This window comes from Anomaloglossus baeobatrachus, chromosome 5 (genome assembly GCF_048569485.1).
Source record: "Anomaloglossus baeobatrachus isolate aAnoBae1 chromosome 5, aAnoBae1.hap1, whole genome shotgun sequence".
NCBI lineage: Eukaryota > Metazoa > Chordata > Amphibia > Anura > Aromobatidae > Anomaloglossus > Anomaloglossus baeobatrachus.
Window position 1 is genome coordinate 119,818,238 of NC_134357.1, and position 23,613 is coordinate 119,841,850.

Below are 23,613 nucleotides of genomic sequence, written 5' to 3' on the forward strand. Positions count from 1 at the left end.
CGGCTGGACACAAAAATGGGAGCGAAGCCCACGTCATTTGTTTTTTAATTATTTCATGAAATAAGTGAAATAATTAAAAAAAACCGGGCTTCCCTATATTTTTGGTTCCCAGCCGGGTGCAAATAGGCAACTGGGGGTTGGAGGCAGCCCGTAGCTGCATGCTGTACCTGGCTAGCATACAAAAATATGGCGAAGCCCACGTAATTTTTTTGGTGGGCAAAAAACTTCTGCATACAGTCCTGGATGGAGTATGCTGAGCCTTGTAGTTCTGCAGCTGCTGTCTTCTCTTCTCCATACAGACACACAGCAGCTGCAGAACTACAAGGCTCAGCATACTCAGCATACTCCATCCAGGACTGTATGCAGAAGTTTTTTGCTGAAAAAATTATGTGGGCTTCGCCATATTTTTGTATGCTAGCCAGGTACAGCAGGCAGGTACGGCTGCCCCCAACCCCCAGTTGCCTATTTGTACTCGGCTGGGAACCAAAAATAAAGGGAAGCCCTTTTTTATTATTTCATGAATTTCATGAAATAATTAGAAAACAAATGACGTAGGCTTCGCCCCATTTTTGTGTCCAGCCAGGTACAACTAGGCAGCTGGGGATTGGAATCCGCACCACTGGTTGGCCTGAGCTTTCTGGGCCCCACTGCTGCGAATTGCAGTCTGCAGCCGCCTCAGAAAATGGCATTTTCATAGAAGCGCCATCTTCTGGCGCTGTATCCAACTCTTCCAGCACCTGCCTGCTATACCTGGCTAGCATACAAAAATATGGCGAAGCTCACGTCCTTTTTTTGTAGTTTTTTGGCAAAAAAAATAAAAAATGCTTCCCTGGATTTTCCATTGCCAGTGAAGGTAACACCAAGCAGTGGGGGTTAGCAGCCAGTAGCTGCTTGGATTACCCTTAGCTAGCAATACAAAAAATGCAGCGGGAGCCCATATTTATTTTTTTTAATTATTTATTTAAATAACTAAAAATAAAATGGGCTTCCCTGTATTTTGATTGCTGGACATCACAGTGCTGTAAAAATAAATCTTTAAAAAAATGACGTAGCGCGCCGCGGTATTTTTGATTCTCAGCGCAGATAAAGCAGACAGCTATGGGTTGCCACCCCCATCTGCCTGCCGTTACCTTGGTTGGCAATCAAAATACAGGGAAGCCCATTAATTTTTTCTATTTAAAAAATAGTTAAAAAAAAAAATGACGTTGGGTCCCCCCATTTTTGATAGCCAGCTAGGGTAAAGCAGACGGCTGTAGCCTGAAAACCACAGCTGGCAGCTTTACCGTGGTTGGGGATCCAATGTGGAGGTCCCCTCAGGCTCTTTTTTATAATTATTTTATAAATATTAATAATTACACAATAAAAGTAGGGTCCCCCCCAAATTGGATCACTAGCCAAGGTAAAGCGGACAGCTGTGGTCTGGTATTCTCAGGGTGGGAAGGTCCATAGTTATTGGGCCTTCACAGCCTAAAAATAGCAGGCCGCAGGCACCCCAGACGTGGCGCATCCACTAGATGCGCCAATCCTGGCGCTTCACCCCAGCTCATCCCGTGCCCTGGTGCAGTGGCAAACGGGGTAATAAATCGGGTTGATACTAGCTGTAAAGTCACCTGAGATCAAGCCCAGCAGTTTGTGATGTCATGGCGTCTATTAGATACCCAACATCATAAACTGTCAGTACTAACAAAAACAAAAAATCGACAAAAGAAATTTATTTGAAAAAACAGTCCCCAAAACATTTCCTCTTTCACCAATTTATTGTAAGAAAAAAAATAAAGGGGTCCCACGACGACTCTGGACCGTCTAGAATATGGGGGGGAGACACTCAGGGAACGTATCCCCCATTTTCTAGGAGTGCGGACCCTTCATGTGAGGAGTGTGGGTGCAATGAATCTGCACTCACTCTCCCCGGGTCCACAGCAGCAGAGTCCATGTCGTAATGGTTGCTACCAAAGCTGCAATGCCCTGCTCATGAGGTAAGGGCATGCCTAATCAGGAGAACTACTGTAGAGGAAGCTCTGCTCACTGGTATATAGGTGCTCAGAGGTAATAATAGATAAAATTAGTGAGTAACCTCGGCACTCTAAATCTCCCAGACTAAGTCAGTAAGTCACAATGGATAGTAATGCAAAATCACTCTTTATTGGTCCGTATTAAGAAAATTTTTTTTTTCATAAGCATATATGTTTTTGTCCAAAACAAGTTACAAATGACGTTTCGGCCTGAGCCTTCGTCAGATTGGACTTATCTGCATGTAATCATGAAAAATGACAATAATCAGTATCACATAAGAGTGAGAGAACAATAACATAAACTCGAACAATGTAGAGGTACAATTGGGATGCAGCAAAAAAATTGCAACACAGCAAGAAATGAAACACATGATACAAATGTCATAATACAGTACAAGGACAATATAGTAATGACAAATATGGGGTCAGAGTAGACTTAGACAGCTCTGGTACGAAAGAGATGTCAATCATAAAGTAACATGTGCAGTAGGTGTAGAGCTACAGTATGCATGGCAGAGCTAATGGGTAGACCGACCATAGAAAAAGAACGGAGAAAAAGTGGAGAATAAGTGGAGAAAAAAATGGAGAAAAAGTGGAGAAAAAGTGGAGAAAAAGTGGAGAAAAAAATGGAGAAAAAGTGGAGAAAAAATGGAGAAAAAGTGGAGAAAAAGTGGAAAAAAAGTGGAGAAAAAAGTGGAGAAAAAGTGGAGAAAAAGTGGAGAATAAATGGAGAAAAAGTGGAGAAAAAGTGGAGAAAAAAATGGAGAATAAATGGAGAAAAAGTGGAGAAAAAGTGGAGAAAAAAATGGAGAAAAAGTGGAGAAAAAGTGGAGAATAAGTGGAGAAAAAGGTGGAGAAAAAAATGGAGAAAAAGTGGAGAAAAAGTGGAGAAAAAGGTGGAGAAAAAAATGGAGAAAAAGTGGAGAAAAAGTGGAGAAAAAGTGGAGAAAAAAATGGAGAAAAAGTGGAGAAAAAGTGGAGAATAAATGTAGAAAAAGTGGAGAAAAAAATGGAGAAAAAGTGGAGAATAAGTGGAGAAAGAAATGTAGAAAAAGTATAGAAAAAAAATGGAGAAAAAGTGGAGAAAAAGTGGAGAAAAAAATGGAGAAAAAGTGGAGAAAAAGTGGAGAAAAATTGGAGAAAAAGTGGAGAAAAAAGTGGAGAAAAAAATGGAGAAAAAGTGGAGAAAAAGTGGAGAAAAAGTGGAGAAAAAGTGGAGAAAAAGTGGAGAAAAAAGTGGAGAAAAAGTGGAGAAAAAGTGGAGAAAAAAAATGGAGAAAAAGTGGAGAAAAAGTGGAGAAAAAAATGGAGAAAAAGTGGAAAAAAAGTGGAAAAAAGTGGAGAAAAAAATGGAGAAAAAGTGGAGAAAAAGTGGAGAAAAAGTGGAGAAAAAAATGTAGAAAAAGTGGAGAAAAAATGGAGAAAAAGTGGAGAAAAAAATGGAGAAAAAGTGGAGAAAAAGCTGAGAAAAAGTGGAGAAAAAAATGGAGAAAAAGTGGAGAAACAGTGGAGAAAAAGTGGAGAAAAAAATGTAGAAAAAGTGGAGAAAAAAATGGAGAAAAAGTGGAGAAAAAGTGGAGAAAAAAATGTAGAAAAAGTGGAGAAAAAATGTAGAAAAAGTGGAGAAAAAGTGGAGAATAAATAGAGAAAAAGTGGAGAAAAAGTGGAGAAAAAATGTAGAAAAAGTGGAGAAAAAGTGGAGAATAAATAGAGAAAAAGTGGAGAAAAAGTGGAGAAAAAAATGGAGAAAAAGTGGAGAAAAAGTGGAGAATAAATAGAGAAAAAGTGGAGAAAAAGTGGAGAAAAAAATGGAGAAAAAGTGGAGAATAAGTGGAGAAAAAAATGTAGAAAAAGTGGAGAAAAAAATGGAGAAAAAGTGGATAAAAAGTGGAGAAAAAGTGGAGAATAAATGGAGAAAAAGTGGAGAAAAAGTGGAGAAAAAAATGGAGAATAAATGGAGAAAAAGTGGAGAAAAAGTGGAGAAAAAAATGGAGAAAAAGTGGAGAAAAAGTGGAGAATAAGTGGAGAAAAAGGTGGAGAAAAAAATGGAGAAAAAGTGGAGAAAAAGCTGAGAAAAAGTGGAGAAAAAAATGGAGAAAAAGTGGAGAAAAAGTGGAGAATAAATGTAGAAAAAGTGGAGAAAAAAATGGAGAAAAAGTGGAGAATAAGTGGAGAAAAAAATGTAGAAAAAGTGGAGAAAAAAAAATGGAGAAAAAGTGGAGAAAAAGTGGAGAAAAAAATGGAGAAAAAGTGGAGAAAAAGTGGAGAAAAATTGGAGAAAAAGTGGAGAAAAAATGGAGAAAAAGTGGAGAAAAAGTGGAGAAAAAGTGGAGAAAAAAATGGAGAAAAAGTGGAGAAAAAGTGGAGAAAAAGTGGAGAAAAAAGTGGAGAAAAAGTGGAGAAAAAGTGGAGAAAAAAATGGAGAAAAAGTGGAAAAAAAGTGGAAAAAAAATGGGGAAAAAGTGGAGAAAAAGCTGAGAAAAAGTGGAGAAAAAAATGGAGAAAAAGTGGAGAAAAAGTGGAGAAAAAGTGGAGAAAAAGTGGAGAAAAAAATGTAGAAAAAGTGGAGAAAAAAATAGAGAAAAAGTGGAGAAAAAGTGGAGAAAAAGTGGAGAAAAAAATGTAGAAAAAGTGGAGAAAAAGTGGAGAAAAAGTGGAGAAAAAGTGGAGAAAAAGTGGAGAAAAAAATGTAGAAAAAGTGGAGAATAAGTGGAGAAAAGTGGAGAAAAAGTGGAGAAAAAGTGGAGAAAAAAATGGAGAAAAAGTGGAGAAAAAGTGGAGAAAAATTGGAGAAAAAGTGGAGAAAAAATGGAGAAAAAGTGGAGAAAAAGTGGAGAAAAAGTGGAGAAAAAAATGGAGAAAAAGTGGAGAAAAAGTGGAGAAAAAGTGGAGAAAAAAGTGGAGAAAAAGTGGAGAAAAAGTGGAGAAAAAAATGGAGAAAAAGTGGAAAAAAAGTGGAAAAAAAATGGGGAAAAAGTGGAGAAAAAGCTGAGAAAAAGTGGAGAAAAAAATGGAGAAAAAGTGGAGAAAAAGTGGAGAAAAAGTGGAGAAAAAGTGGAGAAAAAAATGTAGAAAAAGTGGAGAAAAAAATAGAGAAAAAGTGGAGAAAAAGTGGAGAAAAAGTGGAGAAAAAAATGTAGAAAAAGTGGAGAAAAAGTGGAGAAAAAGTGGAGAAAAAGTGGAGAAAAAGTGGAGAAAAAAATGTAGAAAAAGTGGAGAATAAGTGGAGAATAAGTGGAGAAAAAGTGGAGAAAAAAATGGAGAAAAAGTGGAGAAAAGGTGGAGAATAAGTGGAGAAAATAATGTAGAAAAAGTGGAGAAAAAAATGGAGAAAAAGTGGAGAAAAAGTGGAGAAAAAAATGGAGAAAAAGTGGAAAAAAAGTGGAGAAAAAGTGGAGAAAAAAATGTAGAAAAAGTGGAGAAAAAATGGAGAAAAAAATGGAGAAAAGGTGGAGAAAAAGTGAGAAAAAGTGGAGAAAAAGTGGAGAAAAAAATGTAGAAAAAGTGGAGAAAAAAAATGGAGAAAAAGTGGAGAAAAAATGGAGAAAAAGTGGAGCACCCTTTGGTGCCTTTCATGTGGCACTAAGGGGTGCTTAGCTTTGTATTTAGCCAAAAAAAATGAAAAAAAAAAATGACGTAGGGTCCGTATTAAGAAAAATTTTTTTTTCATAAGCATATATGTTTTTGTCCAAAACAAGTTACAAATGACGTTTCGGCCTGAGCCTTCGTCAGATTGGACTTATCTGCATGTAATAATGAAAAATGACAATAATCAGTATCACATAAGAGTGAGAGAACAATAACATAAACTCGAACAATGTAGAGGTACAATTGGGATGCAGCAAAAAAATTGCAACACAGCAAGAAATGAAACACATGATACAAATGTCATAATACAGTACAAGGACAATATAGTAATGACAAATATGGGGTCAGAGTAGACTTAGACAGCTCTGGTACGAAAGAGATGTCAATCATAAAGTAACATGTGCAGTAGGTGTAGAGCTACAGTATGCATGGCAGAGCTAATGGGTAGACCGACCATAGAAAAAGAACGGAGAAAAAGTGGAGAATAAGTGGAGAAAAAAATGGAGAAAAAGTGGAGAAAAAGTGCAGAAAAAGTGGAGAAAAAAATGGAGAAAAAGTGGAGAAAAAGTGGAGAAAAAAGTGGAGAAAAAGTGGAGAAAAAGTGGAGAAAAAGTGGAGAAAAAAGTGGAGAATAAATGGAGAAAAAGTGGAGAAAAAGTGGAGGAAAAAAATGGAGAATAAATGGAGAAAAAGTGGAGAAAAAGTGGAGAAAAAAATGGAGAAAAAGTGGAGAAAAAGTGGAGAATAAGTGGAGAAAAAGGTGGAGAAAAAAATGGAGAAAAAGTGGAGAAAAAGTGGAGAAAAAGTGGAGAAAAAAATGGAGAAAAAGTGGAGAAAAAGTGGAGAATAAATGTAGAAAAAGTGGAGAAAAAAATGGAGAAAAAGTGGAGAATAAGTGGAGAAAGAAATGTAGAAAAAGTGGAGAAAAAAAATGGAGAAAAAGTGGAGAAAAAAATGGAGAAAAAGTGGAGAAAAAGTGGAGAAAAAGTGGAGAAAAATTGGAGAAAAAGTGGAGAAAAAAATGGAGAAAAAGTGGAGAAAAAGTGGAGAAAAAGTGGAGAAAAAAGTGGAGAAAAAGTGGAGAAAAAGTGGAGAAAAAAATGGAGAAAAAGTGGAGAAAAAGCTGAGAAAAAGTGGAGAATAAATAGAGAAAAAGTGGAGAAAAAGTGGAGAAAAAAATGGAGAAAAAAGTGGAGAATAAGTGGAGAAAAAAATGTAGAAAAAGTGGAGAAAAAAATGGAGAAAAAGTGGATAAAAAGTGGAGAAAAAGTGGAGAATAAATGGAGAAAAAGTGGAGAAAAAAATGGAGAATAAATGGAGAAAAAGTGGAGAAAAAGTGGAGAAAAAAATGGAGAAAAAGTGGAGAAAAAGTGGAGAATAAGTGGAGAAAAAGGTGGAGAAAAAAATGGAGAAAAAGTGGAGAAAAAGCTGAGAAAAAGTGGAGAAAAAAATGGAGAAAAAGTGGAGAATAAATGTAGAAAAAGTGGAGAAAAAAATGGAGAAAAAGTGGAGAATAAGTGGAGAAAAAAATGTAGAAAAAGTGGAGAAAAAAAAATAAGTGGAGAAAAAGTGGAGAAAAAATGTAGAAAAAGTGGAGAATAAGTGGAGAATAAGTGGAGAAAAAGTGGAGAAAAAAATGGAGAAAAAGTGGAGAAAAAGTAGAGAATAAATAGAGAAAAAGTGGAGAAAAAGTGGAGAAAAAAATGGAGAAAAAGTGGAGAAAAAGTAGAGAATAAATAGAGAAAAAGTGGAGAAAAAGTGGAGAAAAAAATGGAGAAAAAGTGGAGAAAAAGTGGAGAATAAATAGAGAAAAAGTGGAGAAAAAGTGGAGAAAAAAATGGAGAAAAAGTGGAGAATAAGTGGAGAAAAAAATGTAGAAAAAGTGGAGAAAAAAATGGAGAAAAAGTGGAGAAAAAGTGGAGAAAAAGTGGAGAAAAAAATGGAGAAAAAGTGGAGAAAAAGTGGAGAAAAAGTGGAGAAAAAGTGGAGAAAAAAATGGAGAAAAAGTGGAGAAAAAGTGGAGAAAAAGTGGAGAAAAAAATGGAGAAAAAGTGGAGAAAAAGTGGAGAAAAAGTGGAGAAAAAAGTGGAGAAAAAGTGGAGAAAAAGTGGAGAAAAAAATGGAGAAAAAGTGGAGAAAAAATGGAGAAAAAGTGGAGAAAAGGTGGAAAAAAAGTGGAGAAAAAAATGGAGAAAAAGTGGAGAAAAAGTGGAGAAAAAGTGGAGAATAAGTGGAGAAAAAAATGTAGAAAAAGTGGAGAAAAAAATGGAGAAAAAGTGGAGAAAAAGTGGAGAAAAAGTGGAGAAAAAGTGGAGAAAAAAATGGAGAAAAAGTGGAGAAAAAGTGGAGAAAAAGTGGAGAAAAAGTGGAGAAAAAAATGGAGAAAAAGTGGAGAAAAAAGTGGAGAAAAAAGTGGAGAAAAAGTGGAGAAAAAGTGGAGAAAAAGTGGAGAAAAAAATGGAGAAAAAGTGGAGAAAAAAATGGAGAAAAAGTGGAGAAAAGGTGGAAAAAAAAGTGGAGAAAAAAGTGGAGAAAAAGTGGAGAAAAAGTGGAGAAAAAGTGGAGAAAAAGTGGAGAAAAAAATGTAGAAAAAGTGGAGAAAAAAGTGGAGAAAAAGTGGAGAAAAAGTGGAGAAAAAGTGGAGAAAAAAATGGAGAAAAAGTGGAAAAAAAGTGGAGAAAAAGTGGAGAAAAAGTGGAGAAAAAAATGTAGAAAAAGTGGAGAAAAAATGGAGAAAAAAATGGAGAAAAGGTGGAGAAAAAGTGGAGAAAAAGTGGAGAAAAAAATGTAGAAAAAGTGGAGAAAAAAAATGGAGAAAAAGTGGAGAAAAAATGGAGAAAAAGTGGAGCACCCTTTGGTGCCTTTCATGTGGCACTAAGGGGTGCTTAGCTTTGTATTTAGCCAAAAAAAATGAAAAAAAAAAATGACGTAGGGTTCCCCCTAGTTTTGTAGCCAGCTAGGGTAAAGCAGACGGCTGCAGCCTGCAGACCACAGCTGGCAACCTCACCTTGGCTGGTAATCCAAAACTGAGGGCACCCCACGCTGTTATTTTAAATTAAATAAATAATTAAAAAAAAAAACACGTAGGGGTCCCCCAAAATTGGATCACCAGCCAAGGTAAAGCAGACAGCTGGGGCCTGATATTCTCAGACTAGGGAGGTCCATGGTTATTGGACTCTCCCCAGCCTAAAAATAGCAGGCCGCAGCCGCCCCAGAAGTGGCGCATCCATTAGATGCGCCAATCCTGGTGCTTCGCCCCAGCTCATCCCGCGCCCTGGTGCGGTGGCAAACGGGGTAATATATGGGGTTAATACCAGATGCGTAATGTCACCTGGCATCAAGCCCTGGGGTTGGTGAGGTCAGGCGTCTATCAGATACCCGACATCACCAACCCAGTCAGTAATAAAAAAAAAATAGACGACAACCACATTTTTATTTGAAAAAACACTCCCCAAAACATTCCCTCTTTAACCAATTTATTAGAATGAAAAACAAATCCAGGTCTGGTGTAATCCAAGGGGTTGCCATGACGATCCACACTGTCCCAGTCAATGAAGAGCAGAATGTTCCCCATTGGCTGGGAGAGCAGTGCAGTGACCTGAGCTAACATCAATGGGTCAGCCCAGGTCACTGCAGGGGATGACAAGTGCTGCTGTCAGCGAGGTACATTACCTGCGCTGATCTCCAGCACACTGACAGCCCCTGTCACTGAGTTCAATGACCGCCGCCTTCACAGCCAAATATCGCGAGAGGCCCGTGACGTCACCGCTAGTCAGTCTCGGGTCGGAAGCGAGAGAAGGTGATGTGACAAGCGGCGGCCATGGAGGACAGTGACAGCGCTGAGGTCAGGATGGCGGGACTTCATCACCGCAGGTAAGCCGAGCGGGACCATGTGTGTGTGTGTGTGTGTGTGTGTGTGTGTGTGTGCGTGTGTGTGTGTGTGTGTGTGTGTATGTATGTGTACATGCCGCGGGCAGGAGGGGGCAGAGCGAGCTGAGCGGGGAAGTGTGGGCTTCCTGCACGTAACTAAGATAAACATCGGGTTACTAACCAAAGCGCTTTGCTTGGATACCCGATGTTTATCTTGGTTACCAGCTTCTGGCAGGCTGCCAGCGATGGCTCCTGCACACTGTAGCTGTAAAAAGCCCTGCTTTTTGCTGCTAGAACCGTTCTCGAACGTATCTAGAACTATCGAGCTTTTGCAAAAAGCTCGAGTTCTAGTTCGATCTCGAACAGCCCCCAAAATCACTCGAGCTTAGAACTGGAGAACCTCGAACCACGAACCGCGCTCAACTCTAATTATAAGTAAACAATAGCTTGAACTTGATAAGTGAGACATTGTAGAATTCTGTGTTTTAACCCTTATCTCCTGCTGTCCTCAGATTCTATAGCAAAAATCTGCTGACAGATTACCTTTAAGAAGGCGCTGTCCAGTACTGGACAACCCCTTTAAAGTGGACTGTAGTTTTGCATTATAAAAGAGTAAATTGTAACCTAAACACTGAAAAATCCATATAGAATAAAATGTACATCTATAACTTAAATTAGTAGAAATTAGAATAATAAATTACAGGCATCGTAGAGGCTAATCTGAGCTTGGACACTTTTTTTCCGTTATCCTTACAGTATCATCATGTACTGTTACTATATGAAATGTATGTATATATATATATAATCATGAAATGATAGGAGAGCACATTTCACAGCCCTTTCTTTTTTCTCTTCCACATTAATTTCTAGCGCTGCTTAGAGCAATATGACATTTAATATTGCTAGTGTCTGCATGGATTATATGACAGATGGAGGTGTTCAATATGCATGATGATCTTTATGCACTATTTAAAAAAAATATTATATATTTTATTCCGAATTTTGATGTGTGCAAATTAATTTCAAGTGTCAATTCTTACTTAACTTTAACTACACATTTACATGTAGTAGTGTTTATCACATCTTAAAGCTCATTTCTACTTTCAAGATTTCACAGATTAATACTGCATAAAAGCTTTTGTAGCAGACACTTCATAGCAATATATGTAATTTTCTAATGATTGTTGCATTTGAACTCCACCCTGTCGTCAGATCGGTTGCTATCAATGTTTTATCTCAGGTGCCAGAATTGACTGCCCTCTAGTAAGAAGAGGCCAGAAGAGTTCAGAAATATATATTTATATACTGTGTATATATATATATATATATATATACATCTAGATATATAGATATATATATATATATATATATATATATATATATATATATATCTATATATCTATATATATATATATATATATATATCTATATATATATATATATATATATATATATATATATATACTGCGTAATTTACCAGGAAGATTTTTCTTTTATTGTGGCCAAATACAGTACAATGCAAATGAAACACACGCTGCTTTATGACAATGTAGGCTGTGTTTCATTTATCTCATTGTTTACATAACAAGCATAATCTGCAGATTTGTCCAAAAATGATCACTATTCACCTCAGTTCCTGTCCCCAATTTGACTAACAATCCAATTTTCCTACCTTTATGGGGTCAGAACGATCGTATTAACAATCATTCGGGTTTTGCTAGTTTCAGGGACCTGGATCAATTGATACTATATTCATTTCTCAATGCTTGTTAGCGGTGTCTGCGGTTGTGCAGTGTAAGTGAACAATTACATATGCACTCTTGCATATGTATCAGGAAGTCGAAAGAGATAGTTGTTGGCCAAAGACGTTATGTCAAAATAAGTTGAATGGGAACCATTGGTCCCTAGTCCTCCAAAGCAAACCATTAGCTAGTAGGCTGTTTGTGGACTACAGACTGCCACAGATAAAAAAAAATAACAAACTTTTTTTTTTTCTCAGACCAACGAGATGAAGAATTGCCAACACTTTTGCACTTTGCTGCAAAATATGGCTTAAAAAATTTGACAGCTCTCCTACTCACTTGCCCTGGAGCTTTGCAAGCTTACAGCGTAGCTAATAAAAATGGCGACTTTCCAAACAAGATTGCAGAAAAATATGGCTACATGGACCTGCGGCAATTCATAGATGAATATGTGGTGAGTAGCCTTTACTTCTGAGCATAAGGGGTTTTAAATTATTAATTAATTTTAAGAATGTCAAGTCGCATTTATAGTTATCGAGCTAAATCAGATGGCGGATGCAGCATGACTTTAACAACTTGGCATTGATGAGACATTATTATGCAGGAGTCAGATGAATATAATTTATTCTTTCCTAAGTAGATACTGATTTATTATTTAATACTGAAAATAATTCTAAATTTGTGCACAGTTTGGGACATACATATGTTGCCAGGGCAGATGTCCTGTAATAGTCTGATGCATAATGTACGGTGTGAAAAGTCACTTACCAAATCCCATAACTATTACCATAGATTCTGTTACTATTAATTAATGGTTATTCTCAATTTACTGACTGTTGGAATTCAGACAGTTTGGAACTCCACCACTTCATTCATTCATTCATTCATTCATTCATTCATTAAAATAGGACAACTGCTTAGGCCTCTTTCACACGTCAGAGAAAAACACACGTTTTTCACTGACGTGTGATCTCCATGTTCTTTCCGTGATAACACTGGGAGATCAGGCACTTATACTCACCTGTCGATGCCGCTGCTCTCCGTGGTGCGGATATCCCCCGGATCCTGTGTCTGGCCGTTGCTATCTCCCCTCTGCAGCTACTTCTGGGTCAGCTGTGCAGTGCATATGCATTAGCATAATTATCCGTCCTGCAAGCAGAGACAGCAGCAGCTAAAGACAGTGTCGCTGGAGACGGGTGAGTTTAAAAAGCTTTTTATTTTAAATGTACTTGTTTTTCTGGTACGTGTATTATGGATCACACCATAGTGTGGTCCATAGGACATCAGTGATGCCAGAAAAAAACAGACCTGTGTCCGTATGGAACATACGGGCACACATGTGCTCTGCATGGAGACACGTCAGTGAGAAATCACTGATGTGTACGCAGACCCATTGATTTTAATGGGTCTGCACATGTTCGTGATTCTAGTATGTATAAAAACAGTAACATACATACCAAAATCACTGACGTGTGAAGGGGGCCTTAGAGCCAAGTATATTACTTGGCTGTCTCCAGCAGTCCCATAGACAAGAAATGAAGTAAGTTCAGGATCTGCAAAGTCCCCCTGGTCAGATAGGTGCTAACTTGCCCAGTTGGGAATAATCAGTTAAGTAAGATTACAGCTAATAAATTTTACTCTCTCCTCCTATACCAGTCTGTTTTGTACTGTTAATGATTGTTGTACGTATACCCTCTTTCACTTGTAAAGCGCCATGGAATAAATGGCGCTATAATAATAAATAATAATAATAATCTCTTTATTTTTCTTTTTTAGCTTTGATGGTAATAGCAATGTAGAATAGGCGCCATACAGTATCAAATGTAACATCGTTTAAAAAGCTGTATGTAAAGCCCGCTTTACACGTTGCAATTTCGCATACGATATCGTATGCGATTTGCAACACCCCCATCGTATGTGCAGCACGTTCAATTTGTTGAACGTGCCGCACAAACGATTAACCCCCATCACACATACTTACCTTCCATACGACTTCGATGTGAGCGGCGAACGTCCACTTCCTGGAGTAGGAGGGACGTTTGGCGTCACATCGACGTCACGCGGCAGCTGGCCAATAGAAGCGGAGGGGCGGAGCTGAGTGGGACGTAAACATCCCACCCACCTCCTTCCTTCCGCATTGTGGGCCGGGAGCCGCAGGAGGCAGGTGAGATCTGTTCATCGTTCCCGGGGTGTCACACACTGCGATGTGCGCTACCCCGGGTACGATGAACAATCTGACGTTCAATTCGTCAGGAATGAATGACGTGCATGCGATGAACGGTTTTTCGTTCAATCGCAATTGCACGTCGCTGTCACACGCTACAACATACCTTACGATTCCCGGATGTGCGTCACTTACGACGTGAACCCGCCAACACATCGTAAGATATCTTGTAGTCTTGTAGCGTGTAAAGCAGGCTTTAGGATCTCTGTCTGTTGTTTGACTGGTATCTATGCTATCATATTGTTATGAACGTACGTGTTGCAACATAGGTCAAGGGTTAATAAAGCCTATCAAATTGCAGCAAAACCAACATCCTACTAGTTCATGTACAGATTAGTATCCCTAGCTACCCAACACCCTAATGGTTTCTGCACAGACTAGAAAATGCCTAGATGCACAACTTGAAACCCACAATTCGGACCTGTCTGTCTGAAAGGCCATCAAGTTGTTTCACGCACCTCCTGAGGAACCAGAGAAAGGGTTGTTACTAGTGATGCACAAACCTGTGGATATTTGAGTTCGCTAATCCAGCACGGATTAACAAAAAATATCAGATTCAGTAGCAGAACTTGACCCCAAACTTGGTCCCGGACACTGAACCCCAGACAAGTAACTGGGGATGAGAATTTTCTGTAAAATGGCTGTAGTGGGCGCTAGGGAGCAACAATTAAATGGTAGTAAGAGCAGGATAGTTATACATACTGGTGTTTCCTGGAGGTTCACATTGTAGTCAGACTCTTTTCCGGGCCCAATATTTAAGGTTCATCAATATTCATTGTTTCCCTCGCCCACCTTCTGTGTTAGTGTCTATGATTGGTTGCAGACTGCTATACACACCCTGTGTTCGCATCTGTGATTTGTTTCAGTCCGTTTGCTGTATGGTAATGTAAAAAGAAAGAAAGAAATGTAAAAATAATGACACGGGCTCCTGCCATATTTTGAATAGCCAGCACACATAAAACAACAGCTACAGGCTGCAGCCCCCAGCTGTGAGTTTTTCAATGGCTGGATATCAAAATAAAGGGGATCCTATGACATTTTTTAAAAAAATTATTGAAATAAGTAATTAAAAAAAGCCGTAGGGTCCCCCCCACTTTAAATAACCAACCATGGTAAAGCAGACAAGTGGGGGCTGGTATTATCAGGATGGGAGGATCCATGGATATTGGCCCCCCACAGCCTAAACATACCAACCCTTAGCTGCCCAGAATTGGCACATCACATTAGATGTGTCAATCCTGGTGCTTTACCCGGCTCATCCCATTTGCTCAGGGGTGATGGCAATCGGGATAATATAAGGGGTTAATGACAGGTGTGATTTGTCAAAAAATGGCAGCTGCCATCAAGACCTGGATTAGTAATGGGAGGAGTATGAGACTCCCTCATTAGTAATCCTGTAAGGGAAAAGAAATAAAACAAAACAGCGAAAAAAACGTTATAAAATACACACCCCCTCTTTCACCCCTTTATCCCCCAAAATACCCATGCAGATCTGACGTAATCCATACAAAGTCACATGATGATCCTCCGCTCTGCTACATTCAGAGGCTGCATGTCCTCTTTTCGCGGGCTCCGGGAATCACGGACAGCCAAAGGGGTCACTTAGTTCACTGTCAGATCCGCGTTCCCACGGTGTTACCTCAGGTGACTTGACTGCTGGACTACGGGACACGGGCATGACCAGCAGTCCAACAGTCAGGCCACCTGAGGTCACACTGGGGGCTCCCCTGCTGCCATCAGTGGAAGTTGTAGCTGCTGCTGGACTGTTGGATTGCAGGTCAAGCAAGTGGAAACACCTGACAACAGCAAACCAAAGGAGGAAAAGCAAAGATAAATCATCCCGCAGCATTTGGGCAAACTGTGGCTCAGCATGGAAGGATACTGACCACGCAGCAAAAGGTCACCAGAGCGGACCCGAAACATGACACATAATCTATGATTACATTTCTCTTGCGTGCTGTCGCTGCTAAAAGGGAAATGTTTCATTTAATCTTCTACTGAATGAACATATTGACATAGTAATCAACAAAAGAACTCATTACTAACGTCAAGTGCACATTATTATGTCACACATTTTATAGTCAGGCAAACAAAGAGTTTAAGTACCTGGTTACAATGTATCAGGAAGTGTCATGAAATAACAAGCTACTGATGCTAGTAATGAGTGATTATGTTGGCTGTTATATGAACGTGCAGAAAGAGGATATATTGTATATTTATGACGGTGATTTGTTTGGGTATTGTCTGTGTATAAGTCAGGTGACTATTGATTGAAATTGATTTCATAAACCACAGTTACTATTGATTCAGTAAATGCTCATTTGGATGACGACAGGTGATCGATTAGGTTATCAGGTGTCAGACCTAATGATCTGATATTGATGACCTATCCTAAACATAAGTCATTAATATCTTTAAGGAGTAACAAAACTTTTATATATTATGAGAATTATTTCCTGCATAGAAAGTTATGAAACTTTACAAATTACCTAATTAAGAGAACTGCATGTAAGTGGCTTCATGTTACGTCACCGCCGGAGTCTGCTCCAGCAACTTCTGCTCCGATCGCCAGGTGACGCCGTGTTCCTGCCGTGAACGGTGCTGGTGATGGGAGAGGAGTTGATGCCAGCGGCACCGGTGGGCGCAGGCTCTGATCATTCACTGGGCTAGGTTAGCTTGGGATCTGCAGTACCGCTGGCTGACTGTGGGTAGCATGTGTCTTCCAGCTGAAGTTGCCAGCGTTCAGCTACAGCCAATGGGAAGACACCACACCCTTCTTATTCCCCCTCCTGTCACATGACCACTGCCAGAGATAGTTCTGATTTTCCTGGCTCCTGTTACGTCCTATTCTGTTTGGTGATTCCTGTGTGTTGACTTCTGTGTGTTTTCTGACTACCCTCCTGCCTACTGTTTTTGTACCTCGCTGCCCGATCCAGATTTGACATCTGCTACGTTTGCTGAGTACGTCATTGCCTGCCGATTCTGTCCCTGTTCCGCAATTCCTGGTTTAACCCTGCCTGACTACTACTCTCATCGGACTGCAGCCTTCACAGGTAGTGATCTCCAGGGCCCTGTGTAATGCCAAATCCCTGTATAGGGGTTAAAGGGTTTCAGGGTTCTGGGTGTCCTGCTTGGTGAGTGGCTTCCCTCTAGCCTCCCCATTACAGCTCATCTGAGTCTGTGGATCCAGGCAGGCGTTACACTTCACTGTAGATTAGTTATACAGGGGGTCCTGGCAGCTTCTCCTCCCCCCAGCTTCCCTGGACTGACAGGTGTCTGCTTATATACGCATGAAATCAGAGACCTATCAGTCACTGGCAGCCAGGACCCGCCTATATTAATAGTCTACAGTGCAGCTCGGTCTCTGGTACCTATTAAAGTACAGTATGTGTTTCTCTGCAACACCGCAGCGTTTCAGAGTCAAACATACCTGGCTGGGGTAATAGAGCCAGCGCCTGATACATGCTTCCACAGCCGTCAGGTTACCTTTAAAATATATAAAAGTTTAGTTAAAGATGTTGATGACTTATCTTTAGGATAGGTCATCAATATCAGATCGTGGTGGTCTGACACCTGATAGCCTAACTGATCAGCTGTCACATACAATGAGCAACTTCATTAAATATGAAACACTCGTTGCCAGGTATAGCAAAGCAGCTCCTATGTTTGCTCCGGCTCTTGTCAATTGTTATAACTATTAGGGGCAACCAGATGTAAACCCATTGCGCTTGATTCATCAAGACCGGCATTGTTCATGCCGGCCTTGATGAGGGGGCGTGCTGGAGTCAGATGCTCCTGATTCATAAAGAGGTACATAACTCTTCATGAATCTGTAACATCTGACGAGTGGCGTGCACCTCTGTGGGCTGTGCCAGAAATTTTACTTGAGTCAGGTCTACTCTGCCTACGTGGCATGTGGTAGAAGGTGTGCTGATCACGAGACCAAAGTAGAACTTTTGGGGCCAAATGCAAAATGCCATGCACACCGTCAAACATGGTGGTGGCAGCACCATGCTGCGGAAATGTTTTTCTTTAGCAAGGACAGGGAAGTTGGTCAGATTTAATGGGAAGATGGAGGAAAACCTGTTAGATGCTGCAAAAAAAGGTCTTCAGTTTGGGGTGCAGATTCACTTTCCAGTAGGACAACACCCCTAAACATACTGCCAGAGGTATAATAGAATGGTTTACATAAAGGAATGTTCATATCCAATCTCACTAGAGTAATTTGCATATAAGAATGGGCAAAAAAATTCAGTCTCTAGATGTCTGGTAGAGACATAGCCCAAAGACTTGCAGCAGTAATTGCAGTGAAAGTTGGTCCCACAAAGTACTGACTCGGGGGCTGAATAAAAATGCACATCACAATTTTCAAATTTATATTTTTAAACTTTTTAGAAAATCATGTATTATTTCCTTTACACTTCACATATACTGGCTAGTTTGTGTTGTTAGATCACATAAAATCCTAATAAATTTAATTAAAGTTTGTGGGTGTAACATGAAAAAATGTGGTAAAGTTCACAGGGTATGAATACTTTTTAAGGCACTGTATAGAGGCGTTATCTTGAATTATAACCCTGCCTCTGATGAGAATGAGATGTCTGCTGAAAATCAGAACAGGGAATATAGACTCTTAGCTTCATAAATATGCCTATACTCATCATTACATATATTTTTTTTGTGTGGCGAGCTGGTATTTTGATTTATATAATTTTGGATTGCATACTATAGTATGATTGACCTTTTTATCATTACTGGTGACTAAAAAAGCACAGTTTTAGTGTTTTGATTTTTTTATTCTGATTACAATGTTTACAGATTGGTTTAATTAATTTAAAATTTTGATAGATTGTACTTTTCTCGACGCAACAATATCTGATATGTGTATATTTTTTATTTTTATTTATTTTACATTTTTTTATTGTTAACTGGGGAGAAATTTTGTGCGTTTTTTTATCTACTTTTTGTTACTCTACTTTTGTACCTAGGATACTTGAACTTGCTTCTTGATCGTTTCTACTATATACAGCAATATACAGTAGAGATGACGACATCACATGACAGGCATGGTCCGTCAACTGGCTCCCAACCTTCATGTATCCATTATGGTATCTACATAGCACGCATTTTGATCTGCCTCCTGATGAACCTTAGTGGAATTGCGTCGAGGCAGGGGCTCATACGCATAGCATCAAAACCTTAGGGGAAACGCGGCGATGCAGGGGCTCATACGCATAACATCAAAACCTTAGGGGAAACGCGCCGATGCAGGGGCTCATACGCATAACATCAAAACCTTAGGGGAAACGCGCCGATGCAGGGGCTCATACGCATAACATCAAAACCTTAGGGGAAACGCGCCGATGCAGGGGCTCATACGCATAACATCAAAACCTTAGGGGAAACGCGCCGATGCAGGGGCTCATACGCATAACATCAAAACCTTAGGGGAAACGCGCCAATACAGGGGCTCATACGCATAACATCAAAACCTTAGGGGAAACGCGCCGATGCAGGGGCTCATACGCATAACATCAAAACCTTAGGGGAAACGCGCCGATGCAGGGGCTCATACGCATAACATCAAAACCTTAGGGGAAACGCGCCGATGCAGGGGCTCATACGCATAACATCAAAACCTTAGGGGAAACGCGCCGATGCAGGGGCTCATACGCATAACATCAAAACCTTAGGGGAAACGCGCCGATGCAGGGGCTCATACGCATAACATCAAAACCTTAGGGGAAACGCGCCGATGCAGGGGCTCATACGCATAACATCAAAACCTTAGGGGAAACGCGCCGATGCAGGGGCTCATACGCATAACATCAAAACCTTAGGGGAAACGCGCCGATGCAGGGGCTCATACGCATAACATCAAAACCTTAGGGGAAACGCGCCGATGCAGGGGCTCATACGCATAACATCAAAACCTTAGGGGAAACGCGCCGATGCAGGGGCTCATACGCATAACATCAAAACCTTAGGGGAAACGCGCCGATGCAGGGGCTCATACGCATAACATCAAAACCTTAGGGGAAACGCGCCGATGCAGGGGCTCATACGCATAACATCAAAACCTTAGGGGAAACGCGTCGAGGCAGCGGCTCATATGCATAGCATCAAAACGATGAGTTTTTTCTATTAGCGACTTCCCTTGATGATTTTTCTGCCCATTTAATAGCACTTCTTGCACATCGTTAGGCACAAGCACTTTTTCCTCTTTTTTTGGTAGGGTGAGCTAGGGCAGATAAGGGATAGTTGACGGATAGTGAGGGCGCAATTCGTATCTATTAGGGTGTCGACCTCTGCAGATAGGTAGTGTACAGGAGGGAGGTTCTATTGTAGGGTGTCATCTTTAATTCCCTCTCCCAATACCTGTGCACTAGTGTTTTTATGTGTATGATACATTTTGGTATATTGGTGTCCTCTTTAAACTTTGATAATAAAATTCATAGTTTTAAGGGTAGTTTATGTATTATGTTTATATATTCCAGCTGTAATAGCAATCCATCGGCTCCCTGCGATCAAGTCGGTGGGAGGGAGGTGATGGGCGCCTGAACTAATATCTGGACTGTATTGCGGTACTTGAATGTTGCTGACCGTGATTGACAGTGGCATTTAGGAGGTTAGCAGAAACATTCGAAGCAACCACCAATCACTCCTAAGGGTATGTGCGCACGTTGCTTTTTACCTGCTTTTTACCTGCTTTTTTGCTGCTTTTTCTTCTGCGCTGTTTAATGCCAAAATGGATGTGTTCTTCTATTCAAGCAAAGTCTATGGGAATTTGGGTTTCTTGTTCACACTATGTTGTTCAAAATGCTGCCTTTTTGTGCCAGAACTTTGGTCAAAAACTCAGCTTTTCAAAGAAGCAACATGGCAATTGTTTTTGCCATTTGGGTTTTGCACTGCAAAGCTGAGTTTTTGACCAAAGTTCTGCCACAAAAAGGCAGCATTTTGAACAACATAGTGTGAACAAGAAACCCAAATTCCCATAGACTTTGTTTGAATAGAAGAACACATCCATTTTGGCATTAAACAGCGCAGAAGAAAAAGCAGCAAAAAAGCAGGTAAAAAGCAGGTAAAAAGCAACGTGCGCACATACCCTAACAGAGGCAAATGTTAGCGTTATATACTATATAATATATTACTGCCAGTATCTGAGTGGGCTCTGCCTCTGAAGCCTCTCCAAAGTCCCTGACTCGCTCTGTAACATAATGGCATGTCATGGAGCATTAAAGGGAATCTGTCAGCAGGTTTGTGCTACCTCATCTGAGAGCAGCATAATGTAGGAAAAGAGACCCTGAATCCACTGCTGTATCACTTGTTTTACTGGGCACAGCTGTTCTGACACAATCATACTTTTTAGCTATAGCATTCAGCAGAGCTGAGAAAGTTCACCCTGTCCACATCAGGCTCTCTATATACAATGTATATGGAAAGCATGCTGCTAATCATTAGCTGAACTAACCGAAACACTAGTTGACCTAGTCTAGCAATGATAATCTCCTGAAGCTAAAACAAACATTTCAGGTAAACAGCACATAGTGCGAGAGATGTGTCTCTGAAATTTGTATGTTAGCCCTGACAACATGCTGTCTTCAGATTACATAGTAAAAACCTGCTGATATATTCCTTTTAAGGGGTTAAACTGCTCCTGACTTTGGCAACAAAAACTGCAATAAATACTGTCACAAATGTTACACGTGTGATTCCCATTTAGGGGATTTTCACATAAAATACATTGTATCAAATAATTATTTTATACTCACTTAGATTGTTGAGTAATACCCAAAGTATGTTATGTTTAACAATATTTTTGTCACTTTTTGTTAGATTCTCAGAAATTGACAATATTCTTTCACTTTATCAGCATGTTCTATAAATAAGAAGGAGGTGGTTTACCATCCGTTACTATGAATGCAAACATGATGTACCAAAATGTGGTTATTTTTACATTTTTGGTAAAAATCTTTTAATTTTATTTCTGCTCTCCGTACTAATGTACAGTATGTGCAGCAGAAAAGCCAGCGATTGGCTGTAGCAGTCATAAGAGTAGACCGCACATGATCAGCCGCAGGGAAATATATAAAGGCTGATAAGGCGGGGTGGGAGTGTTAGTAATATTGTTCGCTTGTGTATTCCCTGCCTTACAAAAGCTGCAGATGTGATAAAGCCTAACTTCTGTAAGCAAATATCAATGTCAAGCAATTTGATAAGGTCATTTATTGTATGTTAATATTTAATTATTTTTATGTATTAAAGGAAACTGCAGACTTGTTGAGATCTCATATTAAGGAGGAACTAAGGCATGATAATGAAGATGACAATACATATGAGTCGATGGCAAACTTGTCTGCTGATCTGCTGATGAAGTATACGATGCAGCCAGATACAGAGATATATCTACCTATGAAAGGTGTTGTGAGTCCATGTGACACTGACTCAACTTGTAAGTGCTTTTCGCATTTTAAAACATATATATATATATATATATAAAAAAAAATGGCAATGAATCATAGATGGTCAAACCTGTTTCTATACTTTTTAATATATAGAATTTAAAGGGAATCTGTGGGCAGATTTTTGCTATGTAAGCTGAAGCCAGAATGCTGCAAGGGTTAAAGAAAAATCAGGGGTGGCTGTCACAGTCCGAACCGTTATTTATTTTCTATATTTGTTTAAGCAGCAGGGCCCTTACCATTGTTCAGACTATATGCGCACAGCAGTACAGCACATCCCTCTTCCGATTGACACCTCACTGGCAATGTACAATCTCCATTGAGAGTCTGGTGTGTACAGAATAGCCCTCTAAGCTCTGCTACATAACTAAATCTAAAAATGTGTTAGCCAGTAATCAAAGTGCTACATCTTTAGATTCAGGATCTCTTTAGCTACACCATGCTGCTCTCAGATGAGGTAGCAAAAACCTGCTGACAGATTCTATATTAAAGGCACTCTGTCAGGATGTTTTTGATATGCAATCTGAAGCCAGCATGCTGTAAGAGTTAATATGAAGTTTCCAGCCAGCCATCTCTTATCTCAGTGTCTGCTTTTGTTTACCTGCAATGTTAGTTTAAGCCTCTTAGCTTTACCATTAGTGGGTCTCAGCAGCATGTGAGTTGTAGTCCGACTCTGCCACCCTCTGTGATTAGCAGCTTCTGTCAATGGAAATGTACACTGAAAGCCTGGTGTAAGTGGAAGCAGTTTCCAGAGCTCTTCTACATATAAAAAATAAAATATTTCTCTGTGTCAGAACGGCTGCATCTAAGTGATACAGCTTTAGATTCACAATCTCTTTGCCTACATCATGCTGCTTTCAGATAAGGTAACAAAAACCTGCTGACTGGTTTCCTTTAAGGGGTTATACCAAGTTTGGATGTTATCCGATATCAATACAATAAGGAATAATTTACCGATCACTGGGGGGCCTGACCGTTGGGACTCTTGCCCATTCTAAGAATGCTGCTGTAAAGAGCCCCATCCGAATGGACTGGAGGCTGAGCATGAGGACTTCTGCTCCATTTGTTCCCTGAGAGACTGCTGGGAGTAGCTGAGTATCCCATAGAAAAAGAAGGGCACAGAGATGAGCATGTTCAGCCTCCACTCCATTCACAAAGGGCTCTTCAAAGTCCCATTTTTGTGTTTTGAGGACGGTCCTAGTGGTGTATCAGCAGTGTTTTTGCTGTGCACCGTAGTACAGTAATACCTGAAGGAGATATGTAAAGAAGAGTTGTAGGTGGTATCATAGAGAAGGAAACCTCATCGCACATCGCTATGTGTGACAGCACAGGAGCGAGGAACCACATCGTACCTGCGACCGCCGCCAATGAGGAAGGAAGGAAGGAGGTGGGCGGGATGTTACGGCCGCTCATCTCTGCCCCTACGCTTCTATTAAGCGGCCGCTTGGTGACGCCGCTGTGACGCCACACGAACCGCCCCCTTAGATAGGCTAGGCAGGTAACTATGTGTGATGGGTGTTAGCGATGTTGTGCGCCACGAGCAGCAATTTGCCCGTCACGCACAACCGACGGGGTCAGGTGCTTTCACCAGCGACATCGCTAGCTTCCTTTAGGACGAGCACAACAACATTTTTTACCTTTTTGTCAGTTGCAGGAAAGAATGTTCATATGCAAATCTGTTATAAAAGCTGAAAATCCAAATTTTTAAGACATCT

General features: G+C 40.0%; 1 protein-coding gene across 2 annotated transcripts in view; it reads left to right on the top strand.

Annotated features, from left to right (window-relative positions):
• The window catches only part of PIK3AP1 (phosphoinositide-3-kinase adaptor protein 1), a 235,529-nt gene that overhangs the window by 119,919 nt on the left and 91,997 nt on the right, over positions 1 to 23,613 (top strand). For both annotated transcript variants that reach the window (XM_075347214.1, XM_075347216.1), the window contains 2 exons: positions 11,470 to 11,666; positions 21,702 to 21,888. In XM_075347214.1, the coding sequence (XP_075203329.1) occupies positions 11,470 to 11,666; positions 21,702 to 21,888 (384 nt within the window). The remainder of the gene's footprint in view (positions 1 to 11,469; positions 11,667 to 21,701; positions 21,889 to 23,613) is intronic.